Here is a 21,506-nt window from a genome sequence, read left to right on the forward strand (position 1 = left end):
TACTTGTTCCACCAGGTTCACTACCTCTGGCTGAGCTACCACCGGCTCTACTAGACTCGCACGCGGCCTGGTCGGACTGCGCGCTGTCCATGTTCGAGCGGTTTATGCAGCAGCCGCGCCTCATAGGCAAGGTGAGTGATACTTGTTCCACCAGGTTCACTACCTCTGGCTGAGCTACCACCGGCTCTACTAGACTCGCACGCGGCCTGATCGGCCCGCGCGCTGAACATGTTTGAACGGTTTATGCAGCAGCCGCGCCTCATAGGCAAGGTGAGTGATACTTGTTCCACAGGTTCACTACCTCTGGCTGAGCTAACACCGGCTCTACTAGACTCGCACGCGGCCTGGTCGGACCGCGCGCTGAACATGTTTGAACGGTTTATGCAGCAGCCGCGCCTCATAGGCAAGGTGAGTGATACTTGTTCCACAGGTTCACTACCTCTGGCTGAGCTAACACCGGCTCTACTAGACTCGCACGTGGCCTGGTCGGACCGCGCGCTGAACATGTTCGAACGGTTTGTGCACCAGCCGCGCCTCATAGGCAAGGTGAGTGATACTTGTTCCACCAGGTTCACTACCTCTGGCTGAGCTACCACCGGCTCTACTCGACTCGCACGCGGCCTGGTCGGACCGCGCGCTGAACATGTGCGAGCGGTTTATGCACCAGCCGCGCCTCATAGGCAAGGTGAGTGATACTTGTTCCACCAGGTTCACTACCTCTGGCTGAGCTACCACCGGCTCTACTAGACTCGCAGGCGTCCTGGTCGGACCTCGCTGTAGCCATGTTTGATCGGTTTATGCAGAAGCGCGCCTCATAGGCAAGGTAAGTGATACTTGTTTTACCCTCTGGCTGAACTAGCATCGGCTCTACTAGACTCGCACGCCGCTATAGTAAAATCCACAGGCTTCCCTGGTTTGGTAACAGACAGAATGAGGAGGGATCCGACTATCAAGAGGGCGTTCTTCACATGACAGTGTGGCGGCGGATTTGATTCAGTTTCATATAGTATAGTATAATTTTGGCAACTTTCTCGGTTTGGTCACTTGACATACCTTTTTGTAATTTTCAGGGAAACGCAACATAACATTTTCTGCGTTTTCATTTATTTACGATCTGCGCTCCTGTCAAAATGCTCGAAAGGTTTCTTATATGCTTGTGCTTATTTGATGTATTTAAATCCATATACTAATAATATAAATGGAAAAGTGTGTGTGTCTGTTTGTTTGTCCGTCTTTCACGGCAAAACGGAACGACAAATTGCCGTGATTATTTAAGTGGAGATAGTTGAAGAGATGGAGAGTGACATAGGCTACTTTTTGTCTCTTTCGAAGCCGCGGGAAAAAGCTAGCCTAGCTATAAATTTAATCCAGCTATAAATATTTGTTTGAACAGATATACTCAGTGGCGCACGGAGTGGTGTCGATCGAGCTGCTGTCCAAGGGTGGCAACGAGAGCCTCAACAAGGAGCTCGTGAAGGCCAGGTTCGCCATCCCCTGCGAAGAGAGCTACGAGTCCAAGGTCAGTTGACGAACAGGACGCTTCAATCTCGACCACAGATTATACAGGAACAGTATGTTATGCTCTAGGCCTTCGAGCGACTTCTGATCCCAATCATCATCCTCCTTGAGTGGCTCCCATGAGCCGTGGCAAAATGCCGGGATAAAGATACAGCCATCTGACCTTCCAACCCGAAGGGTAAACTAGACTTTACTGGAATTAGTCCGGTTTCCTCACGATGTTTTCCTTCACCGAAAAGCGACTGGCAAATATCAAATGACATTTCGCACATAAGTTCCGAAAAACTCATTGGTACGAGCCGGGGTTCGAACCCGCGACCTCCAGATTGAAAGTCGCACGCTCTTACCGCTAGGCCACCAGCGCTCTCTCATCATTTATGTATATTATTTGTGCCGTTTGTATATCCGAGGTCTTATATATAGAGAGCACGTCGTAGACGTCGCATCGGACCGATAGATGGCGCCATCGTTCGTTGCAAGTCGCTCCGGCGTCACACCGCCGCAATGTTGGTAGTCCCGTTTTCCCCACCTGCAACATAAGGCTCCTACGCGCCCCCACCCGCCACCAGCCACCCACATTGTTTCGTCGAACGCCGAAGTGACCGGTTGTCGCGTATTCCGTTCGAACATTTTTACAGCATGGTGTCTCGAAATTAATCTTTTAGTTTCTATTTCCTTGTTACTTCTGGTCAAACCAGAGTTATTCGTGTTTTTATTTAAAAAGTGGCTTATAACATTTCGGAATTATGAAATTTTTCAATTTCATCCGTCAATTCTTTCTTCCCTTTTAATTTACGCTCGTTCGTCTTGAATAATGAGATATATTATGCCTCGCTAGCGATCATTATTCGTCTTTCGGGGTTCTCACGATAGAAATGAACGAGCGGTGCTTTATGATTCTACCCACTTTTTTTGTAAGAAAGTTCCATGCTGCAAAAATCGTTACCGTTAATCAGTTTTCTTTTAAAATTCGCATTTCCGAGACTAAAGTAGGAAGTGTTATCCGCGTATTAAAAGTTTCGCGCGAGAATATAAGCGGTAACGTAGGTAAGTTGCTCCGCCGGGGACCACGTGCTCCGGGGACCACGTGCTTCGCGACCGCGGGCTGCGCGACCTGCGGGCTGCGGCGGCGGCGGCGGAGGGCGCGGTGGAGGAATACCGCGCTCCAAGGAGGTTTGAATTTCTCCGACGAATGGGTGAGCAGCTTCATATTATTTTAGAAAGAACATGTTCGGTTTCCGATTCGGTGCGGAGGACGGCGGACACGTGTCGGCGCCGAAACTTACTGTAGCGCTGCGATAGCGCCACTGACCGCGGCAGTGTTGTCCGCCGCGTCGGCGCCGCCGAAGTTGCGTAGAAGTTGCCTCCTCGTTAACGATGGCCATCTCTGCGGTGCCGCCGAACAACGTTGTGGCCGCCACATAGGCGTCGCGTGCGACGCTGTAAGTATGTCTGCTGCTGCCCCGACGCGAGCGCCGCGCCGTTAGTGATCTGTCGTCAATATGCAGGCTACCAGCGCGGCCACCTGCCCCCGCCACAACGCGGCGAGCCTGCTGAAGCTGTCCACCAATATCGCTGGCCGCCACGCTTATGCTGGCGCCTCGATGGTGATGCAGAGCGTTCGTCTGCCGTGACAACGCCGCGATCCTGTTGAAGCTGTCCACCAATATCGCTGGCCGCCACGCTTATGCTGGCGCCTCGATGGTGATGCAGAGCGTTCGTCTGCCGTGACAACGCCGCGATCCTGCTGAAGCTGTCCACCAGTATCGCTGGCCGCCACGCTTATGCTGGCGCCTCGATGGTGATGCAGAGCGTGCGTCTGCCTTGACAACGCCGAGAGCCTGCTGAAGCTGTCCACCAATATCGCTGGCCGCCACGCTTATGCTGGCGCCTCGATGGTTATGCAGAGCGTTCGTCTGCCATGACAACGCCGCGATCCTGCTGAAGCTGTCCACCAGTATCGCTGGCCGCCACGCTTATGCTGGCGCCTCGATGGTGATGCAGAGCGTGCGTCTGCCTTGACAACGCCGCGAGCCTGCTGAAGCTGTCCACCAATATCGCTGGCCGCCACGCTTATGCTGGCGCCTCGATGGTGATGCAGAGCGTTCGTCAGCCCTGACAACGCCGCGATCCTGCTGCTGCCCACCAGTATCGCTGGCCGCCACGCTTATGCTGGCGCCTCGATGGTGATGCAGCGAGCTCATCTGCCGTGACAACGCCGCGATCCTGTTGAAGCTGTCCACCAGTATCGCTGGCCGCCACACTTATGCTGGCGCCTCGATGGTGATGCAGCGCGCTCATCTGCCGTGAAAACGCCGCGACCCTGCTGAAGCTGTCCACCAGTATCGCTGGCCGCCACGCTTATGCTGGCGCCTCGATGGTGATGCAGAGCGTTCGTCTGCCGTGACAAGCCTCAGTGGTGATGCGGAGCGTAATACTGTTAACCGCTGCACAGGCGTCGCAATCCTTCTGCCGCGTCTGCCGTGACATCGCCGCAAGCTACTTGAAGTTTTCCACCGGTGTCGTCGGCCGACACGCTGATGCTGGTGCCTTGATGTCGCCTCGATCGCACGAGGTAAGATTGCAGACGCGGCGACCTTCATCGCGCCACCGAGCGCAATACTGCGGCTGCCGCGAAGGCGTCGCTAATTTTCCTGCCGCGTCTGCCGTGACGACGCCGCGAACTCTGTTGATGCTGTTCACCGATGTAGCTGACTGTCATGCTGGCGCCGGTGCCTCCCGCGCTGACGGCGGCGACCTCGAGAGGGCCACCGAACACGATACTGCGTGACGCGACAGGGGCATCGAAGACGCCTTTCGAGCTGACGACGGCCGTCTCAATCTCACCGCCGAACGTAACATCGTCTGCTGCAGTGACAAGCTGGTAAGATTGCTGATGTGGTCCCTTGGTACTGCTAGCCGCCACGCTGATAACGTCCGTCGCGCCTAAGATGTCACGCTCACCGCGAGCACTGTCTTCCCCTACAATGGTGCCACGACCATATCCGGGCTCCGTCTGCTACGGTATCGTTGCAGACTCTGTTGCTAACCAGGCTGATACTGCCCTCCAATGTGACGCCGGGCGCCGCTATCAGCTGACATCCGTACACTATGGTATCCACTCTTCTCTTTCCAGTTCCCGTGAAGTACTTCGACAGTATTTACACTCTATTTTGACCAATGACTCCTCCGTCGCCGAAGTGAGAACAGATAAATTCTAAAGATGCTACGTCCTAACGTGGCTTGGCCACCCATAGTTGAACGAGGTAAGACGTCAATAACCGGACGAGGAGCCGCACTGCTGCGAGGGTGTCCTGAAGATGTTCGCGAGCTATCTAATCGGAGAGGCGCCTCGCGAGACGACCCTGTGATTCCTGTACGTCGCTCATTGTGTAGGTCAAAGACATCGTAAAGGTTTGCGGAATTAAAAAAAAAAAAACTCTTTCAGAATGTCCAGATCTGAATTCGAGCCAGCGTGCTGCATCCTGAGCGTGCGTCTGTTTACCGGGCGGACACCAAAACCGATCGGTAATCTGGCCGCGGGGGTTCCAAGTACACGACGATTTCCCGGAGGCTTGTGGCGCTTCCTGTCCATTCGAGAGATTAACTTATTCGCCGAGCCTCTAATAAACAAATTGGGAAAAATAAACCCGCTTCGCCTTAGTGAACTTGAGATTCCAGCTCAAAGCGAAAGGGGCCAGGAACTCAGGAGGACTTCAGTAGTTATCATCTGGCTCGACTATACTGAATTAATATAGTGCTTGATTCGATCGTAGAACCTGATTTCATCAATTTCACAACTTTCGTAGTCTACAGAGGAAGGTTGCACCGCTGCAGTTTCCAGCATTACCTCGTACAGCTGCCGATAGCTGTAGGCCAATCGCTCCTGTTTTGCTTGCATTTGCAGCCCGATAAGACCTTCAATAATCGGAATATTGTACAAAGTAAAGCTCTTCCGATGGAAAATAATCTTCAACAGGCGGTGGCGCTGGCGACTGAAGTGACATGCAGCCGGATTAAGGTTCGCATAGCACTATATGCTATGCACAGTTCGGTTGTATGTTATGTTATGCTGTACGATGGCAGGACTACATCTCTTCTGTTACGAGTAACTACGACAGTAACTGCTGACTCCAACAGACTGTCGTACGAGGTCAGTATGCACCCCCTGGGAGCCAAGTAAGTGACCTTCGGTGACCTCGCCTTCTTCTGCTTCGCCCGTCATCGTACCTCTTCGTCTGCGAGAGCCCTGCATTACGCCGTACAACGGTACGTATTAAGCCTCCGCCACACATAAAGCGCATTCCGCTTCGCTAACGCTACGCTATCAGCGCGCTGAATGCGCGCGCATTCCGCTCGCGTCCCGCGCGCGTTGCGCTCGCAATCCGCGCTCGTTATTTCCCGCTAGTGCCCACTGGGCGCAACGCCAGCGTTTGTGCGGTGCACCGCCATTATTGCGCTCCGCCTACGCTCTCAAAGCGCGCATGTGTGGCGGTGTTTTAATTCACTCCTTGACCTGCTACCACGACGTGTTCAGCAACCACCAGCGATGCGACACGGACGTCACCTCTCAGTCTACACTGTCGACCTTCATTGCACGAAGTAGAAATACGTCGCATCGGGTTTTGGATTAGGTAATGGATTACCCTAAGAGTCAATGACTGACTTGAAGAAATCGACTGATACCTCCGTCCAGTGTAGTAGCAATCGACAGCGCTCGTACTTTTCATCTTCTAGGCTAGTTTTACCGAGCGATCAGTATCCTCAAATGCCCTCACTAAAAAGAGTTCAGAGTTCAGGAGTCTCGCTTGTAACCGCGCTCGCTTGACGCGAAATAGTCTGATCGAAAATACCAGTATCGTAACAAATAGCCCTCGGGCGCGTGAGTGATGACCTTTTTCTGTGTTTGATATGGACGTAAGACGTTGGACTTTAAATAGTCATATCAAAGCTAATATTGATTTAGATAATTTTTACAAAGGGTTGACAAAAGCAGTATCAATTACGTTACCCTGCTACAGTACAGATAGTTACACTACTTTTACAGTTAATTTCCACACTTTGTGTCTGAAATTGGGTTTATAATAACCTGATAAAATAACGTGTCTGTTAATAATAAAAGTGTATCTAAGGTTTTTGTATCTTGTTCAAGTCAGCCTCGCCTACAATGTATAATAATGTCATTTCTCTAACTATTCGCTGACTAAAGCTAAACGTCATCACGAAAATCTCTTTAGGCGTTTCTGGCACCGAGATATTCGCGGATCGAAGGCGATTTCGACTGATACATCTGTCAAATCGGTTCAACAACCGATTCACTTATTCTTCTATGCTATGCCAATAGGGCTACCAAAGGCTTGCGCGCCAGCTGACTCGCCACCAGGAGATAATAAACAGGTCTCTATATAAGACCTCGGATATACAAACGGCACAAATAATATAAAAATTTTACCTTCCAATAAAATTGTTATTATTTTGCCTGGTATATCCGAGGTCTGAGTGATGCCTTCCTGGTAGGCTTAATATACCGTCGGCACTTCTCCTCAACAATGAGGGTGGCTGGTGGCGGGTGGGGGCGCGTAGGAGCCTTATGTTGCAGGTGGGGAAAACGGGACTACCAACATTGCGGCGGTGTGACGCCGGAGCGACTTGCAACGAACGATGGCGCCATCTATCGGTCCGATGCGACGTCTACGACGTGCTCTCTATATATAAGACCTCGGATATACCAGGCAAAATAATAACAATTTTATTGGAAGGTAAAATTTTTATATTATTTTATATATTTATTTATTTTAAAAACGTTACATGCTGACAGTAAAAACCAAAGCACTGTGAAACTAAAAATACGTAAAAGCATAAAAATACAAAAATAAGAAAAAATAAACACATCACAAATTAACTAGATTTAGGTGACAACGTAAAGCCGGGTCCGCTGCAACGTGTTTTTGTGTTTTCTAACACCTAACATGTTATCCATTTGTCGCGGCAAACATGTTTGACTGATTTTGCTAACAAAAATGCTTAAGCCACGCCCCTTCTATGTTAGAAAAACATGTTAGGTGTTAGAAAAACACAAAAACACGTTGCAGCGGACTCGGCTTAACTCCGAGGCTTCGTTGCGTCGTCTGTCCCGGCGTAGAATTCGGCAGGTTGCCCCGGAACCGTTGAAAGATTACACCCTTCGGCCAGAAGTCTGCGCTCGCGATGGTGTCCTGCAGTTTCGCGAATGCCGACTACCTTCCCGATGCCGCTTGATACTTTCGACTCTGGTTTCTACCGAGTGGTTTTAAAAGTTGCTGAATATTTGTTATTAGGTCAAATAAGTCTCTTATTAAAGCACAAATTGTTATTTCTGCTTATGGCGACTACATAAAAAAGATGGCATTCTGTTTAGTCCGTCAGTTAGATCGTCCAAAAATACTGAACACATATTTTTCGCTTTTTCTATTTAATTAAAAAATACAAAGATATAAAGCATCAAAGTTCCGGAGTGGGAGCTTGTGACGTCACTTCTAAGTAAAAATTGTACCTAGGCGTGACGTCATGCGAAACTTCAACGCACTTCCGTCGTCATTTTTCGTTTCGAGAAAAAAGAAAAAATACGTGTCTAAAATTCTTTGATAATCTAACTGACGGACTAATTTTTTTTAGTCGCCTCGCCTATTACATGACGTGATCGTTTGAAACAGTATCAAAAAGCTATGATTATACACAGTTGAACCACGACTTGCGTCAATCAGCGACCGCTCTCAACTGCGAGCTCAGCATGACGCAGATCGCCGCCTACAACCGCGAGCAAATGCAGCTCGCCTTCCACGAGTTGCGCGAGGTGGACTCGCCCGACGCGCGCCACTGCTACACCGACTGCTGCCTCAAGGGGCCCTTCAGGTATGCTGACTTTGCAGATGGACTCGCCTGACTTTAGGCACTAGTTACACCGACAACTGCTTCAAAGGGCCCTTCAGGTACATATATAGTCCTCCATGTCGTATCCGACAACGGCGACCTTTACAACTTTCTCTGATGAGCACGTATATGGCTCGCAAAACCGAACTTCGTTTTAAATATTCGGTCGCACTGTGCGCAATAAAGCTGCCCTTGGTCGTACTTAGAATTAAATGGCAAGATCGTGTTCAGGTACATACCGACTCCAAGAAGTTGGACTCGCCCTTATATATGTCCGTTTTTTTTTTAATAAGAAACAAACAGTCGCATATATGTACATTGTTGTTGTAGAGCTTCTTTACTATAGAGCCCTGAAATTGCGAAGAAAATAAGCTCTGTTATGTTATGTGACACCTAATCCGTCACAACACATGAAACAGCATTTTTTTTAATTAGTCCCACAGTAAAGCCCAGTAAGACCAGGTGCCGTAGCCGAATGACATTTCTGCGACGCGAAACGGAAACGAAATGCCGCGAAAGGTAGTCTGGCTCTGTCGCGCCAATACGCACGATCGATAGAGATAGATATCTACGAGCGTTTCGTTTCGTGAGCGTTCGGCTATGCGCCCAGCTCAGTATATTAGTTTCGCTAAATAGGCATATAGCTTTCAAATATGAACCAAAACAACTAACGGTTGTTTCTTTTTCCAGTCCCTTGGAGGGAAAGGTCCATAACCTGATGTACGGCAGCCGCGAGACGCAAGTACAGATCGAGTCGAGCTCCATCAACTCCGTGCTTCTCGACACGGAGCCCCAGCGACTCTACGAAAGGTATTGCACATTAATCAAATGTTGTGCTATGACTATGAATACTATAGAAAACCCTTCATAATGCGGATTTCCATAACTGTGTACTGCGAAAAGGATTTCCTTCGTATTTTACCGGAAACATTCGTATTTGTCATGCTAGTTTAGTCAATGTCAGTATATCTTGTACTGAGACTGACTGAAATAGCATGACACGTTCGTACGTTTCCGTAACAATACGAAGGCAAATCTTTTCGCACTACATCTGTAATAAAATATTTTAAAATTGCGCAATGACTGACACTTGATTCGGCGCAAGCCACAGACGAAACACTAAAATATAGAAAACACCAAACCAAACAATCAGACGGAAACAAATGTCTGTATTCGAACCCAGAACCACAGCCCAGAACCGCCAACTTTATCAGACAAGTGAGGCAAGATGACTATCTTTCACTCCCAGCGTGGTCGTTAATATTTTTTTTGTTGGCAGGTTGCTGATAGCCGGTGACGTGGGCCAGAGCGAGCACAGCAACAAGCTGACCCTTCGCCACACGACCCTCATGCCCAACGTGCCGGGCCTGCCCGCCATCATCGCTCTCCTTTTCTGTCCCACGTGAGTCTCTCCTGCTCCCTCTAACAGGCCGGAGCGAGACAACAAGCTGACCCTTCGCCACACAACTCTCATGCCCAACGTGCCGGGCATGCCCGCCATCATCGCGCTCCTCTTCTGTCCCACGTGAGTCTCTCGTGCTCCCTCTAACAGGCCGGAGCGAGACAACAAGCTGACCCTTCGCCACACAACCCTCATGCCCAACGTGCCGGGCCTGCCCGCCATCATCGCTCTCCTTTTCTGTCCCACGTGAGTCTCTCCTGCTCCCTCTAACAGGCCGGAGCAAGACAACAAGCTGACCCTTCGCCACACAACCCTCATGCCCAACGTGCCGGGCCTGTCCGCCATCATCGCGCTCCTCTTCTGTCCCACGTGAGTCTCTCGTGCTCCCTCTAACAGGCCGGAGCGAGACAACAAGCTGACCCTTCGCCACACAACCCTCATGCCCAACGTGCCGGGCCTGCCCGCCATCATCGCGCTCCTCTTCTGTCCCACGTGAGTCTCTCCTGCTCCCTCTAACAGGCCGGAGCGAGACAACAAGCTGACCCTTCGCCACACAACCCTCATCCCCAACGTGCCGGGCCTGCCCGCCATCATCGCTCTCCTTTTCTGTCCCACGTGAGTCTCTCGTGCTCCCTCTAACAGGCCGGAGCGAGACAACAAGCTGACCCTTCGCCACACAACCCTCATGCCCAATGTGCCGGGCATGCCCGCCATCATCGCGCTCCTCTTCTGTCCCACGTGAGTCCCTCCTGCTCCCTCTGGAGCGAGACAACAAGCTGGCCCTGCGGCACACAACCCTCATGTCCAACGTGCCGGGCCTGCCCGCCATCATCGCGCTCCTCTTCTGTCCCACGTGAGTCTCTCCTGCACCCTCTAACAGGCCGGAGCGAGACAACAAGCTGACCCTTCGCCACACAACCCTCTTGCCCAACGTGCCGGGCATGCCCGCCATCATCGCGCTCCTCTTCTGTCCCACGTGAGTCTCTCGTGCTCCCATCTAACAGGCCGGAGCGAGACAACAAGCTGGCCCTGCGGCACACAACCCTCATGTCCAACGTGCCGGGCCTGCCCGCCATCATCGCGCTCCTCTTCTGTCCCACGTGAGTCTCTCCTGCTCCCTTCAACAGGCCAGCCTCTTGAAAAAAACCTCTCAACCACGGCAAGTGCAAGGGTATCGCGCGAGCATTTGGCTGAAGCTTTGGCAAAACTACGTGTCTTAATGTCAGAGAGCGCTTCAATCGAGTACCGCGTTACCACGGAGTTTTTTGAGTGACATAAAAAAGGTACGAGATGATATACTGAATATACCTATTTTACAATATGTGTGTGAGTGTGTTTAGTAAAACTTCCCACTTTGTCGGTTACCAATAAGGCGAGGTTTACTTGTATCTGAATAAACTGACAAAGTGGCTTTATAGCAATCGACAAAGTGGGGCGTTTTTCCTAGCACACTCACATATTTTCTATGAATCATCTAAAACAACAATTCTCCTATTAGCTCTAAATAATTGAAATTTACGTAAACATCTCAGTAGACAAAAATCTATTACTATTTTCTAAATATGCTTATGAAATAGAAACGCGTCTATGTCTTTTCCATCCGACAATGGCGACACATGATTGGTAATAAAACGGACAACACTGTTTACTCTGTTTACTATAATTTGTTTAATGTATTTGTTTGGTAAGGGCGGAGCTCCGCCGCGGGCAGTGCGGCGCGCGCTACTCGGCGGCGCTGTGCGGGCTGGGCGCCGCCGCCAACGGCGCGCCGCTGTTCCCCGAGCACGACCTGCTCGTCAACGTGGACGCCGACCTGGACACCGAGGACGTCAGCAACGTACGTACTCCTGCACCCACACTCAGCACGTTGCCTGCTCACAGCGGAGCTACTCCGCGGCGCTGTGCGGGCTGGGCGCCGCCGCCAACGGCGCGCCGCTGTTCCCCGAGCACGACCTGCTCGTCAACGTGGACGCCGACCTGGACACCGAGGACGTCAGCAACGTACGTACTCCTGCACCCACACTCAGCACGTTGCCTGCTCACAGCGGAGCTACTCCGCGGCGCTGTGCGGGCTGGGCGCCGCCGCCAACGGCGCGCCGCTGTTCCCCGAGCACGACCTGCTCGTCAACGTGGACGCCGACCTGGACACCGAGGACGTCAGCAACGTACGTACTCCTGCACCCACACTCAGCACGTTGCCTGCTCACAGCGGAGCTACTCCGCGGCGCTGTGCGGGCTGGGCGCCGCCGCCAACGGCGCGCCGCTGTTCCCCGAGCACGACCTGCTCGTCAACGTGGACGCCGACCTGGACACCGAGGACGTCAGCAACGTACGTACTCCTGCACCCACACTCAGCACGTTGCCTGCTCACAGCGGAGCTACTCCGCGGCGCTGTGCGGGCTGGGCGCCGCCGCCAACGGCGCGCCGCTGTTCCCCGAGCACGACCTGCTCGTCAACGTGGACGCCGACCTGGACACCGAGGACGTCAGCAACGTACGTACTCCTGCACCCACACTCAGCACGTTGCCTGCTCACAGCGGAGCTACTCCGCGGCGCTGTGCGGGCTGGGCGCCGCCGCCAACGGCGCGCCGCTGTTCCCCGAGCACGACCTGCTCGTCAACGTGGACGCCGACCTGGACACCGAGGACGTCAGCAACGTACGTACTCCTGCACCCACACTCAGCACGTTGCCTGCTCACAGCGGAGCTACTCCGCGGCGCTGTGCGGGCTGGGCGCCGCCGCCAACGGCGCGCCGCTGTTCCCCGAGCACGACCTGCTCGTCAACGTGGACGCCGACCTGGACACCGAGGACGTCAGCAACGTACGTACTCCTGCACCCACACTCAGCACGTTGCCTGCTCACAGCGGAGCTACTCCGCGGCGCTGTGCGGGCTGGGCGCCGCCGCCAACGGCGCGCCGCTGTTCCCCGAGCACGACCTGCTCGTCAACGTGGACGCCGACCTGGACACCGAGGACGTCAGCAACGTACGTACTCCTGCACCCACACTCAGCACGTTGCCTGCTCACAGCGGAGCTACTCCGCGGCGCTGTGCGGGCTGGGCGCCGCCGCCAACGGCGCGCCGCTGTTCCCCGAGCACGACCTGCTCGTCAACGTGGACGCCGACCTGGACACCGAGGACGTCAGCAACGTACGTACTCCTGCACCCACACTCAGCACGTTGCCTGCTCACAGCGGAGCTACTCCGCGGCGCTGTGCGGGCTGGGCGCCGCCGCCAACGGCGCGCCGCTGTTCCCCGAGCACGACCTGCTCGTCAACGTGGACGCCGACCTCGACACCGAGGACGTCAGCAACGTACGTACTCCTGCACCCACACTCAGCACGTTGCCTGCTCACAGCGGAGCTACTCCGCGGCGCTGTGCGGGCTGGGCGCCGCCGCCAACGGCGCGCCGCTGTTCCCCGAGCACGACCTGCTCGTCAACGTGGACGCCGACCTGGACACCGAGGACGTCAGCAACGTACGTACTCCTGCACCCACACTCAGCACGTTGCCTGCTCACAGCGGAGCTACTCCGCGGCGCTGTGCGGGCTGGGCGCCGCCGCCAACGGCGCGCCGCTGTTCCCCGAGCACGACCTGCTCGTCAACGTGGACGCCGACCTGGACACCGAGGACGTCAGCAACGTACGTACTCCTGCACCCACACTCAGCACGTTGCCTGCTCACAGCGGAGCTACTCCGCGGCGCTGTGCGGGCTGGGCGCCGCCGCCAACGGCGCGCCGCTGTTCCCCGAGCACGACCTGCTCGTCAACGTGGACGCCGACCTGGACACCGAGGACGTCAGCAACGTACGTACTCCTGCACCCACACTCAGCACGTTGCCTGCTCACAGCGGAGCTACTCCGCGGCGCTGTGCGGGCTGGGCGCCGCCGCCAACGGCGCGCCGCTGTTCCCCGAGCACGACCTGCTCGTCAACGTGGACGCCGACCTGGACACCGAGGACGTCAGCAACGTACGTACTCCTGCACCCACACTCAGCACGTTGCCTGCTCACAGCGGAGCTACTCCGCGGCGCTGTGCGGGCTGGGCGCCGCCGCCAACGGCGCGCCGCTGTTCCCCGAGCACGACCTGCTCGTCAACGTGGACGCCGACCTGGACACCGAGGACGTCAGCAACGTACGTACTCCTGCACCCACACTCAGCACGTTGCCTGCTCACAGCGGAGCTACTCCGCGGCGCTGTGCGGGCTGGGCGCCGCCGCCAACGGCGCGCCGCTGTTCCCCGAGCACGACCTGCTCGTCAACGTGGACGCCGACCTGGACACCGAGGACGTCAGCAACGTACGTACTCCTGCACCCACACTCAGCACGTTGCCTGCTCACAGCGGAGCTACTCCGCGGCGCTGTGCGGGCTGGGCGCCGCCGCCAACGGCGCGCCGCTGTTCCCCGAGCACGACCTGCTCGTCAACGTGGACGCCGACCTGGACACCGAGGACGTCAGCAACGTACGTACTCCTGCACCCACACTCAGCACGTTGCCTGCTCACAGCGGAGCTACTCCGCGGCGCTGTGCGGGCTGGGCGCCGCCGCCAACGGCGCGCCGCTGTTCCCCGAGCACGACCTGCTCGTCAACGTGGACGCCGACCTGGACACCGAGGACGTCAGCAACGTACGTACTCCTGCACCCACACTCAGCACGTTGCCTGCTCACAGCGGAGCTACTCCGCGGCGCTGTGCGGGCTGGGCGCCGCCGCCAACGGCGCGCCGCTGTTCCCCGAGCACGACCTGCTCGTCAACGTGGACGCCGACCTGGACACCGAGGACGTCAGCAACGTACGTACTCCTGCACCCACACTCAGCACGTTGCCTGCTCACAGCGGAGCTACTCCGCGGCGCTGTGCGGGCTGGGCGCCGCCGCCAACGGCGCGCCGCTGTTCCCCGAGCACGACCTGCTCGTCAACGTGGACGCCGACCTGGACACCGAGGACGTCAGCAACGTACGTACTCCTGCACCCACACTCAGCACGTTGCCTGCTCACAGCGGAGCTACTCCGCGGCGCTGTGCGGGCTGGGCGCCGCCGCCAACGGCGCGCCGCTGTTCCCCGAGCACGACCTGCTCGTCAACGTGGACGCCGACCTGGACACCGAGGACGTCAGCAACGTACGTACTCCTGCACCCACACTCAGCACGTTGCCTGCTCACAGCGGAGCTACTCCGCGGCGCTGTGCGGGCTGGGCGCCGCCGCCAACGGCGCGCCGCTGTTCCCCGAGCACGACCTGCTCGTCAACGTGGACGCCGACCTGGACACCGAGGACGTCAGCAACGTACGTACTCCTGCACCCACACTCAGCACGTTGCCTGCTCACAGCGGAGCTACTCCGCGGCGCTGTGCGGGCTGGGCGCCGCCGCCAACGGCGCGCCGCTGTTCCCCGAGCACGACCTGCTCGTCAACGTGGACGCCGACCTGGACACCGAGGACGTCAGCAACGTACGTACTCCTGCACCCACACTCAGCACGTTGCCTGCTCACAGCGGAGCTACTCCGCGGCGCTGTGCGGGCTGGGCGCCGCCGCCAACGGCGCGCCGCTGTTCCCCGAGCACGACCTGCTCGTCAACGTGGACGCCGACCTGGACACCGAGGACGTCAGCAACGTACGTACTCCTGCACCCACACTCAGCACGTTGCCTGCTCACAGCGGAGCTACTCCGCGGCGCTGTGCGGGCTGGGCGCCGCCGCCAACGGCGCGCCGCTGTTCCCCGAGCACGACCTGCTCGTCAACGTGGACGCCGACCTGGACACCGAGGACGTCAGCAACGTACGTACTCCTGCACCCACACTCAGCACGTTGCCTGCTCACAGCGGAGCTACTCCGCGGCGCTGTGCGGGCTGGGCGCCGCCGCCAACGGCGCGCCGCTGTTCCCCGAGCACGACCTGCTCGTCAACGTGGACGCCGACCTGGACACCGAGGACGTCAGCAACGTACGTACTCCTGCACCCACACTCAGCACGTTGCCTGCTCACAGCGGAGCTACTCCGCGGCGCTGTGCGGGCTGGGCGCCGCCGCCAACGGCGCGCCGCTGTTCCCCGAGCACGACCTGCTCGTCAACGTGGACGCCGACCTGGACACCGAGGACGTCAGCAACGTACGTACTCCTGCACCCACACTCAGCACGTTGCCTGCTCACAGCGGAGCTACTCCGCGGCGCTGTGCGGGCTGGGCGCCGCCGCCAACGGCGCGCCGCTGTTCCCCGAGCACGACCTGCTCGTCAACGTGGACGCCGACCTGGACACCGAGGACGTCAGCAACGTACGTACTCCTGCACCCACACTCAGCACGTTGCCTGCTCACAGCGGAGCTACTCCGCGGCGCTGTGCGGGCTGGGCGCCGCCGCCAACGGCGCGCCGCTGTTCCCCGAGCACGACCTGCTCGTCAACGTGGACGCCGACCTGGACACCGAGGACGTCAGCAACGTACGTACTCCTGCACCCACACTCAGCACGTTGCCTGCTCACAGCGGACCTGGGCCACGTTGCCCACCCCACTTTTTTTGTAACATGGGTATTTTTTACGCAATTAATATTCAGAATCGCGAGGTCTTCGATCCTGATAGGAAAAAAAAAATGTCCCAAGATTTTCATACATTTTTTCGAACCTTCCATTCCTTTACCGCCACACAAAATGTATGAAAACCTTTTGGATGAAGAGCTCGCGATTCTGAGTGGAAACCACATAAAAAATTCTAAATAAAAGAAAAGGGGGTGGACAACTTCGAAAAAAAACATGGACCAGCTACTCCGCGGCGCTGTGCTGCGCTTGCTTCTCGGCGGCGCTGGGCTGTCAGCAACGTATTCGCATTATACATATTTCATTGAAACTGATTACCACGGAACGTTTATGACATATGTTCAGATATTTCAGAGCGGTTGGGCGCTAAATGCGACTTAATACTCGTCGAGTGCCGGTACATTAATGTTTTATTAAATAATATACAATTTCTCGGTTCTGCGTATCTGGTAGGAACTCTGTAAGTGATGCGGCTTGAGTGCTGCTTTCTGATTTTTTTGGCATTCAAATTGTTTATTAATCAATAGTCGGGTCCACGCTGACACGCTCGTTTGACTCGCCCGAGTAAATTTACTCGGCAAGATGGCGGCCCTTGGTCAGCTGTTTCAAATAGTTCTACTACCCGGCTATTGTAATTTATTTAAATTTTATTATCAGATGGCATTTTATATTTGTAGATCAACCACATCCGTTACCTGATGGACTACTCGATCTACTGTCGCGAGGGGCAAGACACGCCCGCCATCGAGGACGAGGCACGAGAGAAAGTGCCCTCTACTATTAAAGAAATTCTCTTCAAGTAAGTTCAAAAGTGTCCCTGCAAATCTACACTTTCTTCCATGCATTTGGATAACTTCCAAGACTGTGGCTATACCTCAACAATTTATTAAACGGGTTTCTAATCTATATATATGTAACTTAAATCCTCTTAATTAAAAGGTAATTTACTCCTCAGACTAATGGAGAAGCGTCGTAAGCACCGCGAGCAAGAGGCAATCCCCAACGCCTGGGAGTGGAACTCTGTGCCCGAAGACGAGCTGCTCGAGATCGCCGCGCCGGAACTAACGGCTTGCGCGACCGCCTACCCGCTCCACTCGCCGCAAGAACTCCGCCCCATACCGCGAGAGCAGCTCGATCATCTCAAGCAGGAGGTCGACAAGCTGCGCCTGCTGGTCGACAGGTAAGCTAGTGAACTAACAGCTTGCGCGACCGCCTACCCGCTCCACTCGCCGCAAGAACTCCGCCCCATACCGCGAGAGCAACTCGATCATCTCAAGCAGGAGGTCGACAAGCTGCGCCTGCTGGTCGACAGGTAACTAGTGAACTAACAGCTTGCGCGACCGCCTACCCGCTCCACTCGCCGCAAGAACTCCGCCCCATACCGCGAGAGCAGCTCGACCATCTCAAGCAGGAGGTCGACAAGTTGCGCCTGCTGGTCGACAGGTAACTAGTGAACTAACAGCTAGCGCGACCGCCTACCCGCTCCACTCGCCGCAAGAACTCCGCCCCATACCTCGAGAGCAACTCGATCATCTCAAGCAGGAGGTCGACAAACTGCGCCTGCTGGTCGACAGGTAACTAGTGAACTAACAGCTTGCGCGACCGCCTACCCGCTCCACTCGCCGCAAGAACTCCGCCCCATACCTCGAGAGCAACTCGATCATCTCAAGCAGGAGGTCGACAAACTGCGCCTGCTGGTCGACAGGTAACTAGTGAACTAACAGCTTGCGCGACCGCCTACCCGCTCCACTCGCCGCAAGAACTCCGCCCCATACCGCGAGAGCAGCTCGACCATCTCAAGCAGGAGGTCGACAAGTTGCGCCTGCTGGTCGACAGGTAACTAGTGAACTAACAGCTAGCGCGACCGCCTACCCGCTCCACTCGCCGCAAGAACTCCGCCCCATACCGCGAGAGCAACTCGATCATCTCAAGCAGGAGGTCGACAAGCTGCGCCTGCTGGTCGACAGGTAAGCTAGTGAACTAACAGCTTGCGCGACCGCCTACCCGCTCCACTCCCCGCAAGAACTCCGCCCCATACCGCGAGAGCAACTCGACCATCTCAAGCAGGAGGTCGACAAGCTGCGCCTGCTGGTCGACAGGTAAGCTAGTTGTGCGAGGCATGTTCCGCAAGTCTAGAACCACTGTCTATTTGACAGGCACTGTAATATTACATAAGGTACCGTGGGGCAAATTTCGACAGGGGGGCAAATATAACTGGTCCATTTTCATGTTTTCCATAGATATTTAAAGTCACACAAGGTGCGATTAATTAACATTATTTTTACCTTTTTTCCCAACGTTTCGGCCAGGTTGCACTGGCCGTGGTCGCGGAAGACTGACGTCCCAGCAAAGTGTCACCGGAGATGTAAACAACACAAAACCACCCGATATTAATTTATATAAATGTTCGGGGTAGACAAATAAATATAATCTACCCGCTTTTAGTTATTGTTTATTTCCCACCGCACGACACACAGCACTCACAACATCCGCGCACTGGTCCGAAGATAGATCTTTTGGTTTGAACATTTGAATCACTGGTCCCCATGTTAGCGATAATCTATACCCGTCTTCCCTGTTAAAGTTTTTAGGATATTTTTTAATTTCGATCGCCTCCCTCACAATCCGGGGATAATAGTGTCGCTCGGTGGAAAGAACTGGTGGTGGTGTGTGTGACTTTAAATATGTGTACAAAGCGCGAGAACTTAGTGTTTTATTAAATAGAGTTAACATCATAGTGTAATAATGGAAAAAATGGATTAGTTACAATTGCCCCTCAGTAGAGATTTGCTTTGCTGTACCTTAGAATGATTTAAACCTCTAACCAACCACCCATGCCGAGGCCGTCAGCGTCACTCTGAATAATTGAGAACGAGGAACATCTAAATTGAAAATAAAATATGATATGATTGATAATTAAAATACCATGTTATAACTACAATATAGTTTCTAGACGGCGCAGTCAGACACTCTGTTAATCCCTAAAATTGTGCCATATTTTATTTTGATTGTTACATTTTCATTTTTTTTTAATATTGGTGACACGACACCTTACACAGATCAACTTAGCCCCAAACTAAGCAAAGCTTGTACTATGGGTGCTAAGCGACGATATACATACTTAAATAGATAAATACATACTTATATACATAGAAAACATCCATGACTCTGGAACAAATATCTGTGCTCATCACACAAATAAATGCCCTTGCCGGATTCGAACCCAGGACCGCGGCTTAGCAGGCAGGGTCACTACCGACTGAGCCAGACCGGTCGTCAATGCAAACCTCATTATCACAGTAGATACAGAACAAGACATCAATTATACTGCGTCGAAATATCGGGAGCTCGACAAAAATTAAAAAGGTAATCACGGTCTATATCCCGGTCAATATAAGTCTAATCAATTATACCCTTTTTCCAGATCATCTATATCAACAAGCACGGAGCTGTCGTGCCCGCTGTGCGGCACGCCGCCTATGCCGACCCACGCCATGCGCATACATCTGCACTCCAACTCTCACAAGGAGAAGGAAGAAGACTTTGCCATCTTCAACTCCTAAATAGTCTACGAGAAACGGTACCAGTGTCTTCTAAACATTACCAAGCGCAGATATGTAACAAAACATTAACATTACCATTTTAAGGTCATTGAACTCAACAAGCACGGAGCTGTTGTGCCCGTTGTGCGGCACACATCTGTCGCACAAGGAGAAAGAAGAAGACTTTGCCATCTTCAACTAAAGAGTCTACAAGATACGGTATCGGTGTCTACACTACTACGACAAAGGGTACCTACTGGTACCTTCTTCCTGTTGATTTTACAGTAAAATTATCAAATACAACTAGTAGTCAGCAACTGTCTCCAACTCGCACAAGGAGAAAGAGGAAGACTTTGCCATCTTCAACTCCTAAAGAGTCTACAAGATACGATACCGGCATCTACACTACTACGACAAAGGGTACCTACTGGTGTCTTCTTCCTATTGATTTTTACAGTAAACTTATCAAATACAACTAGTAGTCAGCAACTGTCTCCAACTCGCACAAGGAGAAAGAAGAAGACTTTGCCATCTTCAACTCCTAAATAGTCTACGAGAAACGGTACCGGCGTACGCGCCAAAACAGCTAAGGGATATGATACACTACTACGACAAAGGGTACCTACTGGTGTCTTCTTCCTATTGATTTTTACAGTAAACTTATCAAATACAACTAGTATTCAGCAACTGTCTCCAACTCGCACAAGGAGAAAGAAGAAGACTTTGCCATCTTCAACTCCTAAATAGTCTACGAGAAACGGTACCGGCGTATACACTACTACGACAAAGGGTACCTACTGGTGTCTTCTTCCTATTGATTTTTACAGTAAACTTATCAAATACAACTAGTAGTCAGCAACTGTCTCCAACTCGCACGAGGAGAAAGAAGACTTTGCCATCTTCAACTCCTAGAGTATCTAAAAACTCCGAGAAATGGTACCAGCGTCTACACTACTACAAAGGGTACTGGTGTCTTATTACCGATTTTCACAGTAAACTTATCAAATACAACTAGTCAGTAACTATCGTAAATGTCATGGCAGCGTTGTTAAACGCCTTTTTGCGTATACATCGGCACTCCAACTCGCACAAAATGAAGACGTTGACATCTTCAACTCTCACAGTGTTTACAAGAAACGGTGCCTTTGTCTTCTACCTTTAACAGCCAACCTCATTACCAGGCGCAGATATGTAACATTAACAAATTATTAATTGTACCCACTTGGATAAATAAGAGGATTTCACTATCTTCATTGCTCCGTTCCGTTCACGAGAAACTCATCAAATCTCAATAATCCCTTAATAACCAGTGATCGGTAACTGTCCAGCGTCGCTTAACGCCTTCTATGCGCTTACATCTGCATTATCTGCACTCCAACTCACACAAGGAAAAAAGGTCCTCCTTCTCTAAAGGTTCTTTTCGCCATCTTCAAGGGTTAAAGTGTCTACAGATAACGGTACCAGCAGTGTAGACCTACGAGAAAGGGTACTGGTAACTTCTTCCTGTTGAGTTTTACAGTAAACTTGTTGAATACAACTCTGTATACAGGACTGTCGCTACCGAGCAAAAAGTTCCACTTTTTCGCTTTCCATTAGGACGCTTTGACAGGTT

The 21,506-nt window shown here is 53.4% G+C and overlaps 1 protein-coding gene across 3 annotated transcripts in view; it reads left to right on the forward strand.

The window, feature by feature from the left end:
* The window catches only part of LOC125232467 (probable ATP-dependent RNA helicase spindle-E), a 39,420-nt gene extending 18,960 nt beyond the window's left edge, over positions 1-20,460 (forward strand). The window contains exons 20-27 of one of the 3 annotated variants that reach the window (XM_048138147.1): positions 1,394-1,519; positions 8,237-8,409; positions 9,118-9,237; positions 9,707-9,829; positions 11,519-13,142; positions 17,030-17,151; positions 17,308-17,532; positions 19,777-20,460. In XM_048138147.1, coding sequence (XP_047994104.1) covers positions 1,394-1,519; positions 8,237-8,409; positions 9,118-9,237; positions 9,707-9,829; positions 11,519-13,142; positions 17,030-17,151; positions 17,308-17,532; positions 19,777-19,915 — 2,652 coding nt within the window. In that variant the 3' untranslated portion in view covers positions 19,916-20,460. Of the gene's footprint in view, positions 1-1,393; positions 1,520-8,236; positions 8,410-9,117; positions 9,238-9,706; positions 9,830-11,518; positions 16,259-17,029; positions 17,152-17,307; positions 17,533-19,776 lie in introns of those variants that run through there. The other 2 variants (XR_007177747.1, XR_007177748.1) reach the window with 2 other exon arrangements.
* The last annotated feature ends 1,046 nt before the right edge of the window (positions 20,461-21,506 follow it).

Source organism: Leguminivora glycinivorella, chromosome 13, assembly GCF_023078275.1.
Source record: "Leguminivora glycinivorella isolate SPB_JAAS2020 chromosome 13, LegGlyc_1.1, whole genome shotgun sequence".
Classification (NCBI taxonomy): Eukaryota; Metazoa; Arthropoda; class Insecta; order Lepidoptera; family Tortricidae; genus Leguminivora; species Leguminivora glycinivorella.